This window comes from Stegostoma tigrinum, chromosome X (genome assembly GCF_030684315.1).
Source record: "Stegostoma tigrinum isolate sSteTig4 chromosome X, sSteTig4.hap1, whole genome shotgun sequence".
Lineage (NCBI taxonomy): Eukaryota > Metazoa > Chordata > Chondrichthyes > Orectolobiformes > Stegostomatidae > Stegostoma > Stegostoma tigrinum.
In genome coordinates, this window is record NC_081404.1 from 11969566 (window position 1) to 11981092 (window position 11527).

General features: G+C 45.3%; 1 protein-coding gene across 2 annotated transcripts; it reads right to left on the reverse strand.

Annotated features, from left to right (window-relative positions):
- Positions 1 to 14: 14 nt before the first annotated feature.
- fkbp11 (FKBP prolyl isomerase 11) lies at positions 15 to 7063 on the reverse strand. Of its 2 annotated transcripts, XM_048523676.1 has the most exons (6): positions 6908 to 7063; positions 6698 to 6760; positions 2734 to 2821; positions 2415 to 2448; positions 1229 to 1299; positions 15 to 245 (listed from the first exon to the last, which is right to left on the reverse strand). In XM_048523676.1, the coding sequence occupies exons 1-6, from the start codon at positions 7001 to 7003 to the stop codon at positions 28 to 30; spliced, it is 570 nt and encodes a 189-aa protein (XP_048379633.1). In that variant the 5' UTR covers positions 7004 to 7063; the 3' UTR covers positions 15 to 27. The 2 variants fall into 2 exon arrangements, with proteins under 2 accessions (XP_048379633.1, XP_048379636.1); XM_048523679.1 differs by lacking the exons at positions 2734 to 2821; positions 6698 to 6760; positions 6908 to 7063 and adding an exon at positions 2537 to 2725.
- Between the last annotated feature and the right edge of the window lie 4464 nt (positions 7064 to 11527).

The window sequence follows — 11527 nt, forward strand, 5'->3', positions numbered from 1 at the left end:
ACACAACTGAACAATTTTGCAGAAAAATTATTTATTTTTTCCTTTGCTTTTTTTCTCCTCTTTGAGTTTCCGTTTGGAGATTTTTGGTGTATTTGCTTTAAGATAGAGATAATAGCCTATTAGGCACAAAAGTCCAGGGACCAGTAGGAGGCAGGTGATTGGGATTACATTGTCCATTATTTTCTTCCAGTATGTTGATTTCACCAAAGTGATCAACTCTGTCTCAAACAACAATACAGAATCTCCTGAAATACAGAAAAGCAAAATTTAAAACTTAGTGTTCAGTCACATTGAGGACATTGCAGCACCTAAACCACACTTAGCAAAAAAATACCAGTCCCCCTCACAAGAGGAATCTGAAGTAGCTCCACCACCATAAACCCAAAGAAAATGAAATTTGTGCTGTTCCATTCATTATTTTGACTACGGGTTGTTGTAGTCAACTGGTCTTCCTTTAAGCTCAAGTGGAACTCCTGCAGCTCTGTGGTCCCAGAAGCTTAGCTCTCTCCTTTGAGCCAAACACTACTTGCCCTGTCAGCAATGTTTAACTGTGTAAGGCATAAACCTGTCCTTTCCCTGGGAGGTTCTTCCAGTACCTGTCCCATAATCTTTGGCAGTACCGTTATAAGTATCTTGCAGTTTTATAGATGCTCTCAGTCTGATCTGTAGCTTCGAACTTCTCTCTCAATTGCTTCTGTCCTATGGTTCTGATTCATCTGAGGAACACTTCTGCGAGGGTGCAAAATATGACATTCTATACCACTGTTGATTTTACCCATTTCCTCACTGTGTTGAAAGCAAAACTATTCTGATATTCTCCTACCTTTTCCAGAACACTCAATCTCTCTCAGCCTACAGGTTTGTAAGACCTCGTCTAATTAAATTTAATCACACCTTCCTCCTTTACCCTATCCAATAATTAACTTGTCTCAACTTTTTATTCTCATCCAACCTTTTAGTCTTTTAAATCGTTTCTCAAAGTATTTAAAATAATACTCAGTTTTCTTGAATTAAAGATATACCAATGACATACTTAAGAAGAACCCGAAAAAGCAGGAGCAATATTTATTCCAAAGATAACCGGTAATCACTTATATTGAAGGCACTATGTCAGTGTAAAATTGTTGATTGCAATTGTTGTAGAGTCCTGAAGTACTGCTATTTAAATAAAATGCTACTTAAATCAAAACTTAAACTGTGCAGCCAAGAGGTGGAACCAGATACATGCCTGGAATGGAGGGTGGAAAGCCTCGTTTCCCATATGCAAGGTTAGATGGAATAGTTAACTTCCTCTTCTCTCTGTAAATAAAAAAAGACTCCATATCACTTTACAAAAACAGAGGGGGAGAAAGTGATCTTCAAATCATGCTGCAGCTAGTACTGTAGATCAGGGCGTCAGAGCCAACCTTTGAAGGTACAAAACAGACAGCTAATTTACATGCTGAGTAGGTGTCGCCCATTGGAAACATGAAAAAATTTCTGTTTGTCAGTCGCCATGCACGGTCTTGCTCTGCCTGGGTGTGTCTTCTTGGTAACTCAGCCCCTATTGCCTGCTTGATTCCATGTGCTGGTATATAAAGGGAGTACACTCTGAAGAAACTTTGAGCTGAAAAATGGATTTTGACTGCTAATTTGAAAAAAAAATGGGAGGGGGATCAATTTACATGCTGATTCTAGGCCTAAACATGGATTTTAGTGTCCAAAACCAATGGTCATCTTATACATCATGCTAAGTAATACCCTGTGATTAACGGTATATATAGATTACTAATGTGTCTGAGATTAATAGACGCTTCTTACAAACACTTAGAACACTGTGGTTCAGTTTGTAAAGTCAGCTTATCATTAACCAACATGCGAGGGTCTCTTGTTCAATCCCTGCTCTGCGCTGAATGCAACTCACAGTATGCAGAGGCTGAAAAGGAGGAAACTAACCATGGTTTCTTTCTCTTCAAAAATGCAATCAGAAATGCAGAATGAGGATGGAGCTCAGCTGCTGTGCCAGCTGTTCCTCACTGTCTAGATTCACACACAAAGAATAGACACTTGGATGAGACACTGGAATAAAGCTAATTCCAGTGAAATTGAACTTCATCAGGGAGTCAATGCCTTCAGACTAGGAATTAAGCTTGATTCTAATCATTCATTGCAAACGGTGAAGATAAACAGACCCTAACTGTTCAGGACCACATGAAGAAAGAGTACTCAAGTGAACAACTGGAGGGTAGGTGGTACTAATGGGACCAGAGCCCAGCAAAAGCACTTGAGAGGTCAGCAGGGGTGAACAAAATCAACCAAACACAAGAATATTACTAACATTTGGGAGTTAAAACCAATCATTACATATTGCAATATTACCACATTTTGCCTCAAACCGTAATAATAAATGAACATTATAAATCACATTGACTTACCCAACACACATATCGAGGAGACCCTGTTCCAAACCTATCAATAGAAATAAAATCAGATTTAAATTATTTTTAAACACATTTGCATTTATGGTTTCAGAATTGGAAAAATAACATCGAAATACCTGATAATCAAAATGTGGTTCTGGATCTCAAGTAAAGATTTGTGTATGGATTGAAGGATTACTTTAGTGAGAATCAACATTTATAGTATCAAATGAGGGCAAGCAATTGACTTATTCTTGGATCAATCTCTGTAACAGTACGTAGGATGCATTTCTTCAGCACAGTTTCAATCCAGCAGCAGCTTGTCACATTTTACCTGGAATAACCTGCTTTTTGCCAAGTTCAACCACCAGAGGATCCCGGATTAAAGAATTATCAAACAAGGTTCCATCTTCCAGCTTCCCCTGAGAAACATAGTAGGGGAAGACAGTGCATCAGTTCTCTTGAATTTACAGCCATTAACAATGCACAGAGTTAGATCCACCATTCAACATTACTACAAGTAGTTATCTCTAGCGGCCAACGATATCCCACAGTTATCTCTTGCTAACACGTTGGGCATCCTCCCAACATTTGAAATAACCCAAATGCATAAAAGGTCTCCAACATCACTAATAACCCCAACCTAACCAACAATCAATAACCCAAATGAAACCAATTCCCAATAACTCATACTCACCATATCTAAAATATTACCAGGGTTTACCACTGATTTTGTACCAGTCAATAATAATGTAAATGATGATGATATTTAGAATGATAATAAATTATGCAGAGAAAAAAAGATAAACAGATAAGAAATGTTTGACATATACAAGTTTAGTGCACCTTTCTGGTGACTCACGTACTGTCAGTAATTTTCAATGCCGTTTCACAGGCATGTGATTTACATCTGCAGCCTGGTGTGGTACAACTGAAGGTAATTATGTGCAGGAATTCTAGGCTCAGGTCAACATTTAATATTAGCTTCTGCCTGTTCACAATGTCAGAATGTCCCGAAGCATTTTATAACCAATGAAGTGCTTTTTCTTCAGTGTGCACATTATTGTGTTGTAGTTTAACGTACTTTGATTACTACCCTTCTTCATTCACTCTCTTCAATGCTGGTGACAGCTACAAGATTCACTAGAGTAACCCAGGCTAATGTGATAGCACATTGCAAACTCATGACCACTTCCATTTAGAAGGACAAGGGCAGATACATGCGAACGCCACCCACTTGGATATGTCTCTCCAAGCCATTCACCATCCTGAATTGAAAAAACATCACAATTCCTTTAGGGTCAATGCATCAAAATCCTGAAACTTACTCCCTAACAGCACTGTGGGCACAATTCAAGAAGGCCATTCACCATGGCCTTTTCATGGGAACGTAGGGATTGGTAACAAATGTTAGTCCTGGCAGTGAGACCCACATAGGGTCATAGAGATGTTACAGCAGGGAAACAGAGCCTTTGGTCCAACTTGTCCATGCCGAGCAGACATCCTAAATTAATCTAGTCCCATTTGCCAGCATTTAGTCCCTAGCACTCTAAACCCTTCCTATTCATGTACACATCCTTTTAAATGTTGTATTTGTACCAGCCTCCATCACTTCCTCTGGCAGCTCATTCCATACACGCGCCACCCTCTACATGAAAAAGTTGCCCCCTTACGTCCCTTTTAAATCTTTACCCTCTCACCTTAAACCTATGCCCTCTAGTTTTGGACTCCCCTACCCTGGGGAAAAGACCTTGACTATTCACCCACTCCATGTCCCTCATGATTTTATAAACTTCTATATAGGTCATCCCACAACCTCCAACGCTTCAGGGAAAATAGCTCCTGCCTATATTTCGGGGCAGCACAGTGGCTCTGTGCTTAGCACTGCAGCCTCACAGCGCCAGGGACCCGGGTGCGATTCCAGCCTCAGGTAACTGTCTGTGTGGAGTTTGCACATTCTCCCCGTGTCTATGTGGGTTTCCTCCGGGTGCTCCGGTTTCCTCCCACAGTCCAAAGATGTGCAGGCTAGGTGGATTGGCCATACTAAATTGCCCTGTAGTGTTCAGGGGTGTGTGGGATATAGGAGGATGGGTCTGGGTGGGATGCTTCGAGAGGCGGTGTGGACTTGTTGGGCCAAAGGGCCTGTTTCCACACTGTAGGGAATCTAATCTATTCAGCCTCTCCCTGTAGCTCGAACCCTCCAAACCAGGTAACATCCTTGTAAATCTTTTCTGAACTCTTTCAGGTTTCACAATGTCCATCATATAGGAGGGAGACCAGAACGGCATGCAGTATTCCAAAAGTGGTCTAACCAATGCTGCAACAGGCACAACATGACCTCCCAACTCCTATACTCAGCGCACTGACCAATAAAGGCAAACATACAAAATACCCTCTTCACTATCCTATCTACTCGCAGCTCCACTTTCAAGGAACTATGAGTCTGAGCCCCAAAGTCTCTTTATTCAGCAACACTTACCCAGGACCTTCCCATTAAGTGTATAAGTCCTGCCCTGATTTGCCTTTCCAACATGTAGGAGGATAACAAGAACTCTGTGGTGGTTCAGTATTTTGAGCATGGAATCCAAAGTTCCCTCGGTCTCAAATTTGAAGCTTTGCTACTTTTACCAGTTTTCTGAGAACATGCATCACTCATTTTCCCATCCTCCCCGCAATGCTTTGCACTTGTCTGTAATTAAATCAAACTTGTTTTGAAGCTGCCTCCTCTGGTCTATTGTACCATACAGTCATAGACTTATGCAGCATGGAAACAGACCCTTCTGTCTAGCTTGACCGTGCTGACCAGATATCCTGAATTAATCTGGTCCCATTTGCCAGCATTTGGCCCATATCCCTCTGAATCCTTCCTATTCATGTACCCATCCAGATGTCTTTTAAATGTTGTAATTGTACCAGCCTCCTCCACTTCCTCTAGCAGCTCGTTCCATAAATATACCACCCTTGGTGTAAAAAAAGTTACCCCTCAGGTCCCTTTTAAAACATTCCTGTCACCTTAAACCTATGCCTTCTAGTTTTGGACTCCCCTATGCCGGGAAAAAGACCTTGGCTATTCACCTTATCATCCAAGCCGCTCATGATTTTATAAACCTCTGTAAGATCATCCCTCAGCCTCCAAGACTCCAGGGGAAAAGCCCCAGCCTATTTAACATCTTCCTATAGCTCACCCCTGGCAACATCCCTGTAAATCTTTTCTGAGCCCTTTCAAGTTTCACAACATCCTTCCTATAACTGGGAGACCAGAATTGAATGCTGTATTCCAAAAGCAGCCTAACCAATGTCCTGTACAGCCACAACAGGCCATCCCAACTTCTATACTCAATGCACGGAGCAATAAAGGTGTGCAAAACATCTTCACTATCTTGCCTACCTGCAAATCAAAGATCTCTTAGTTCAGCAACACTTCCCAGGGCCCTACTATTAACTACATAAGTCCAGCCCTGACTTGACAAGGGATATGCTAAATTTGCCACTCCTCAGCCTATCTGATGAAAATCCATGTAACTTGAAATAATCTTCTTCTCTGTCCGCTACACCACCGATTTTCCTACATTTACATCCAAATTGCTTATATAAAATGAAGAAAAGCAATGGACCCAGTACCCATCTCGTGATCAAAAACAGAAGTTGCTGGAAAAGCTCAGCAGGTGTGGCAGCATCTGCGGAGAGAAATCAGAGCCAACGTTTGGGGTCGAGTGACCCTTCCTCAGAACTGGTGAGTTTTCTGAATGCTGGTCATTCGTGTAATCCCGGCTAGAAAAACGCGGACATGAAGACGCAGAGAGATCTCGTTAGCTACCTAAAGGGGCAAAAAAGAAAATGCAACTCAAGACTTTTCCAAATCCAAAATCACTAATGGAATATTGCACTCGGTGCTGGCTACAAATTATTCCATTTAAGATGCAAAGCAAAAAGCGATACGGAGGCTACACTGACGTGTCAATTCGTTACTTCCTCTGGGTTTCTGATCGCTGGGTGACAAGTTTATCCAACAAATATGTCCTAAATCAAACAAAGTGACCGTTAGTCTTCGAAGGGAATAATCCTTCGCGCTAACATTTTACAAGTATTACTGCATTATTTGCTGAAGGAGGGGGTTATTTTACTGGATTAAGGAATATTATTGCTGACGTGTTATTGCAGTCGGACACCAAGCACCACCCCATGGCACCCAGACACGCAAACATTCCCAGGTTTTATGTCAAATGCTACACAAGTATCAAAAACACTTCGGCTGACGCAAGCATGTGCGAGAAAGGAAACTTGCGGTGTTTTCTTACAGTGTAGTGGATGTGAAGAGTGTCTCCAAATGTCGATAGCTCAGGACAGCCTTCAGGTTTCAGCTATTTTTTAAAAAAAGACAAAGACATTTGGAAATCAGAAGAAATGCAGGAAGGCATGTGTGTTCCTTTACTAGTTGTCAACTCTCAAATGTTAATAGTGAAAGTAACCGTTTCCATGGAAGATGGCTTTGAAAGAAATCTGCTCACCAAGACTTCCACTTTAAGTTCTTGCCCTTTTTCATTCTGGCTGGAGGTTCCGTACAGTAAGGCAAGGATCAGAGATAGGAGCGCAGCTCTACTCATTTCTGCCCAGAGACAGATAGGGTGAGTGAACCCAGTCAACAAACACACACACACACACGCCCCTACCTGGATTACAACCCAGCCTTTCCACGGCGTTGGGAGACAAATTGTAGCCCTCCACTATCCCGGCAGTCTCTTTTTACCAGCGAGCACCGCCTAGCTCCATTGGTGGATGTCAGGGTCTCAACTCATTCCTTACAACTCTGGGCTGCCCGCACCACAGCATTTATTTCCTCGCCCTGTCCGCCGCTAGGATGACTCCTACTTTCCAATGGGGATCTCCACCGTTGAGGGACGACTATAAAAAAGGGGCTTCTTCCGTTTCCCATCGGGGATTTGGGTTGGAGAGTGTGAGATGCAGCAATCTCATTGAATAGCAGTTTGAGTAATGTCCCACTGGGTGCCCCGCCGCATGTCGTTTTAGTCGCTTGCAGGAAAATGTATTTTTTTTGATTGAGCGTTTTCAGCCATTGTTTAATGTTTTAAAGCGGTTCCATTTAAAAATTTGGCGGCACTTCAGGACCCAGCCTGCTGATCTATAGGCACCTCCTACAGGTGGTGTGTGTGTTTGTAGGGGGACGGATCTACCGGAAGAGAAAGGAAGGGTGGTGCAGGAAAAGCAGACAGGAGAGGCTCCTCCTACTGTTGGCTAAAGTAGCCATCAGCAGGTCCAGGAAGTGAGTAGGGAGAGCCCGGGAGCACCCAGCTGTTTGTCCTTGTTCCATGGCTATGTCCACGTTCTGTTGTCTATTGAGAAGGAGCACGTAGTGTTCACTGGGATGCCTTTAGGGCGCACCATCACCTGATATCAAAATTGTTTGCGTTTTAGTCATTTTAAGTTGACTGTGTTTTGTAGCCCCAACAAGGGCTGTTCAAGACGAATCGACATTCTGTTCTAAAATTCCCACATTTCTGGATTCCAGGACAAAGAGAAATGCTGCACTGAGGTGTTGACTTTCCGAGGAGACAAAAGCATACAGGGCCTCCGTTTCAAAAACGCGGCTACATAAAGTAAAAGGTAACATTGCCATTGGTCTGGTAGGACAAAAAGAGAGACTCGTGGTTGTGGCTTAACCTGAAGGTCACCACACATCACCAATACCACCAGCAGCCCAAACTCGACTCGGCCGCCGCCATGAGTCCACTTTGGGCACGAACTGCCCTCCCCCTCCATTAAATTTACACTGGACACTGCTGGGACCCACAGCTACCTAGAATACACCTCCTCCCACCCACCCTCCTGCAAAAATTCCATCCCCTATTCCCAATTCTTCCGCCTCCGCCGCATCTGCTCCCAGGATGAGGTATTCCACTCCCACACGTCCCAGATGTCCACGTTCTTCAAGGACCGCAACTTTTCCCCCACAGTGGTCGAGAACGCCCTTGACCGCATCTCCCGCAACACATCCCTCACACCCCACCCCCGCCACAACCGCCCCCAGAGGATCCCCCTCGTTCTCACACACCACCCCACCAACCTCCGGATACAACGCATCATCCTCTGACACTTCCACCATCTACAATCCAACCCCACCACCCAAGACATTTTTCCATCCCCACCCTTGTCTGCTTTCCGGAGAGACCAGTCTCTCCAACACTCCCTTCTTCGCTCCACACTCCCCTCCAACCCCACCACACCTGGCACCTTCCCCTGCAACCGCAGGAAGTGCTACACTTGCCCCCACACCTCCTCCCTCACCCCTATCCCAGGCCCCAAGATGACCTTCCATATCAAGCAGATGTTCACCTGCATATCTGCCAATGTGGTATACTGTATCCATTGCACCCAGTGTGGCTTCCTCTCCATTGAGGAAACCAAGCGGAGGCTTGGGGACCGCTTTGCAGAACACCTCCGCTCGGTTCGCAACAAACAACTGCACCTCCCAGTCGCGAAGCATTTCAACTCCCCCTCCCATTCCTCAGATGACATGTCCATCATGGGCCTCGTGCAGTGCCACAATGATGCCACCTGAAGGTTGCAGGAACAGCAACTCATATTCCGCTTGGGAACCCTGCAGCCCAATGGTATCAATGTGGACTTCACCACCAGCTTCAAAATCTCCCCCTCCCCCACTGCATCCCAAAACCAGCCCAGTTCGTCCTCTCCCCCCACTGCACCACACAACCAGCCCAGCTCTTCCCCTCCCCCCAATACATCCCAAAACCAGCCCAGCCTGTCTCTGCCTCCCTAACCTGTTCTTCCTCTCACCCATCCCTTCCTCCCACCTCAAGCCGCACCTCCATTTCCTACCTACTAACCTCTTCCCACCTCCTTGACCTGTCCATCGTCCCTGGACTGACCTATCCCCTCCCTACCTCCTCACCTATACTCTCCTCTCTACCTATCTTCTTTTCTCTCCATCTTCGGTCCGCCTCCCCCTCTCTCCCTATTTATTCCAGTTCCCTCTCCCCATCCCCCTCTCTGATGAAGGGTCTAGGCCCGAAACATCAGCTTTTGTGCTCCTGAGATGCTGCTTGGCCTGCTGTGTTCATCCAGCTCCACACTTTGTTATCTTGGATTCTCCAGCATCTGCAGTTCCCATTATCACAGCACTAGGAGTGCCTCGTTGATAGGGAAGCTGCCGGGAGCCCAAGCACGCTCTGATGTCACTGCCACAATCCCAGATACTGGGTTTACTCACCACCAATAAAGTACAACAAAAACAAACACAAACCGAGGGTGGAAAAACAAACGAAATGTGAACAGATCAGACTCAGAAGCCCTGCTCCACTGCCATCTTCATGGTAAAGTCAGCTAGTGCAGAACGTGAACCTATGCTATTGGTATCGCTGCTTCACAAGCCAACCAAACTATCCAGCCAAAATGCCCCATAATTCCCCATCTCTGGGCACAGACAGAAACCAGTCCGTCTACATCATCATGGCACGTTTCTGATACACTTATAGTACACTGCTGCAATTTAATGCTGCACTTTGGAGTGTTACTGTCAGTGCAATGCAGCTGCAAGGACACTGTGTACAGGGATTGGCATTAAGTTCACATGGAACCAGGCTGCTCACTTAGCACCTTTGACTGCACACAGCATCTGTACCTGGCCACACCTTGACCAGAACTTAAAGGTTCACAGTACTGCTGTATTATCTACCTTTTGGTGCAGACACAAAGCCAGGAAATTTGACAGAATTCATAATTAAAAGGAGTGGGCTGTGTGCTGGATGGCTCATTGCTACATGTATTCTCATGACTGTACAACATGTCAGCACCTTAGGTGGCAAACTCACTATACATGCTACAAGCAAACAACCATGTCTGAGGGGGAGCAGTACTAACTCAAGGCCAGGGACGTAGGCACTGAGGGAGTCCCAGCATACTAAGTCAAGGCTAATGTCTGTCATGGGGAAGTCCTGCAAGTCTAGAGCGGTCAGACCAGGGATTCACAAAATTAGGGCTAGGGAGCTGTCAGGTATCTGGCCGCTCCTCATTCATGGCTCTCCAACTAAGTCAGTAAGGGGGTTGGGCCATAGGTAGTCATAGGATGCACCCCCTATAAGATTCAGGGAGCAGGAGGGGGATTACCAGGGGGCCAGTGCTGCAGATCAGACACAGGGAACCTGTGAACCCAATTTGGATGCAGAGAGCATGACAATAGTGAGTGGGGTAACTAGATATGTAAGATAGAGGTAGGGTAAGGCAGGGGTCTTCTGCCACAGTGATAGTGTCCCCTAGCAGGAGGCCTGGGTTCAAATCCCATCTACTCCAGAAGTATGTAATAACATAACTGAACTGGCTGATTAAAAACATTTGTAAGGTACAGGGAGACATGATAGAATATGGGAGGGAAAAGGGGCCACACAGGAGGTTCCATGGGTGAGGTGGCTTCTGGGAACAGTGCCCTGGCACGTCTGGAATGTTTACATATTTTGCCAAGGGGGTGGTGTTTGTTAAGTGGGCAGATGCAAAGCCAATGGGGTTGATAAACACAGCCCCTTCCTAACAGGAACATATTTACAAAAGTGAGAACTTATAGTGAAGGGGCATTTGTATGCTCTAGGAAAGTCGTCTTCCTTTCCCCTCCCATGTGCCTCAATGCAGGCCAGGATTCCACAACACTGGTGGAGCCCATCAGCCTTAAAGATCTGGTCAGGTGACTTCCAGGCCATTTTTGTACAGCAGACCCAAAACATGCTGAGTGTGCACCCTTGGTTCCCCATGGTAGGCTCATTCAGAAGGTCAGGAGGAATGGGATACAGGGGAACTTAGCTGTCTGGATACAGAATTGGCTGGCCAACAGAAGACAGCGAGTGGTAGTAGAAGGAAAATATTCTGCCTGGAAGTCAGTGGTGAGTGGGGTTCCACAGGGCTCTGTCCTTGGGCCTCTACTGTTTGTAATTTTTATTAATGACTTGGATGAGGGGATTGAAGGATGGGTCAGCAAGTTTGCAGACGACACAAAGGTCGGAGGTGTCGTTGACAGTGTAGAGGGCTGTTTTTGGCTGCAGCGGGCCATTGACAGGATGCAGGGATGGGCTGAGAGGTGGCAGATGGAGTTCAACCTGGATAAA

Bases quoted from the DNA above. Each gene is read 5' to 3' on its own strand.
- fkbp11 (XM_048523676.1), bottom strand. From the start codon at position 7,003: ATGAGTAGAGCTGCGCTCCTATCTCTGATCCTTGCCTTACTGTACGGA. The intron at 1,300-2,414 runs GTAAGTCAATGT...TTTTATTTACAG, and splicing joins CTCCTCGATATGTGTGTTGG to AGAGAAGAGGAAGTTAACTA. The intron at 246-1,228 runs GCATGTATCTGG...TCTGTATTTCAG, and splicing joins CTTTCCACCCTCCATTCCAG to GAGATTCTGTATTGTTGTTT.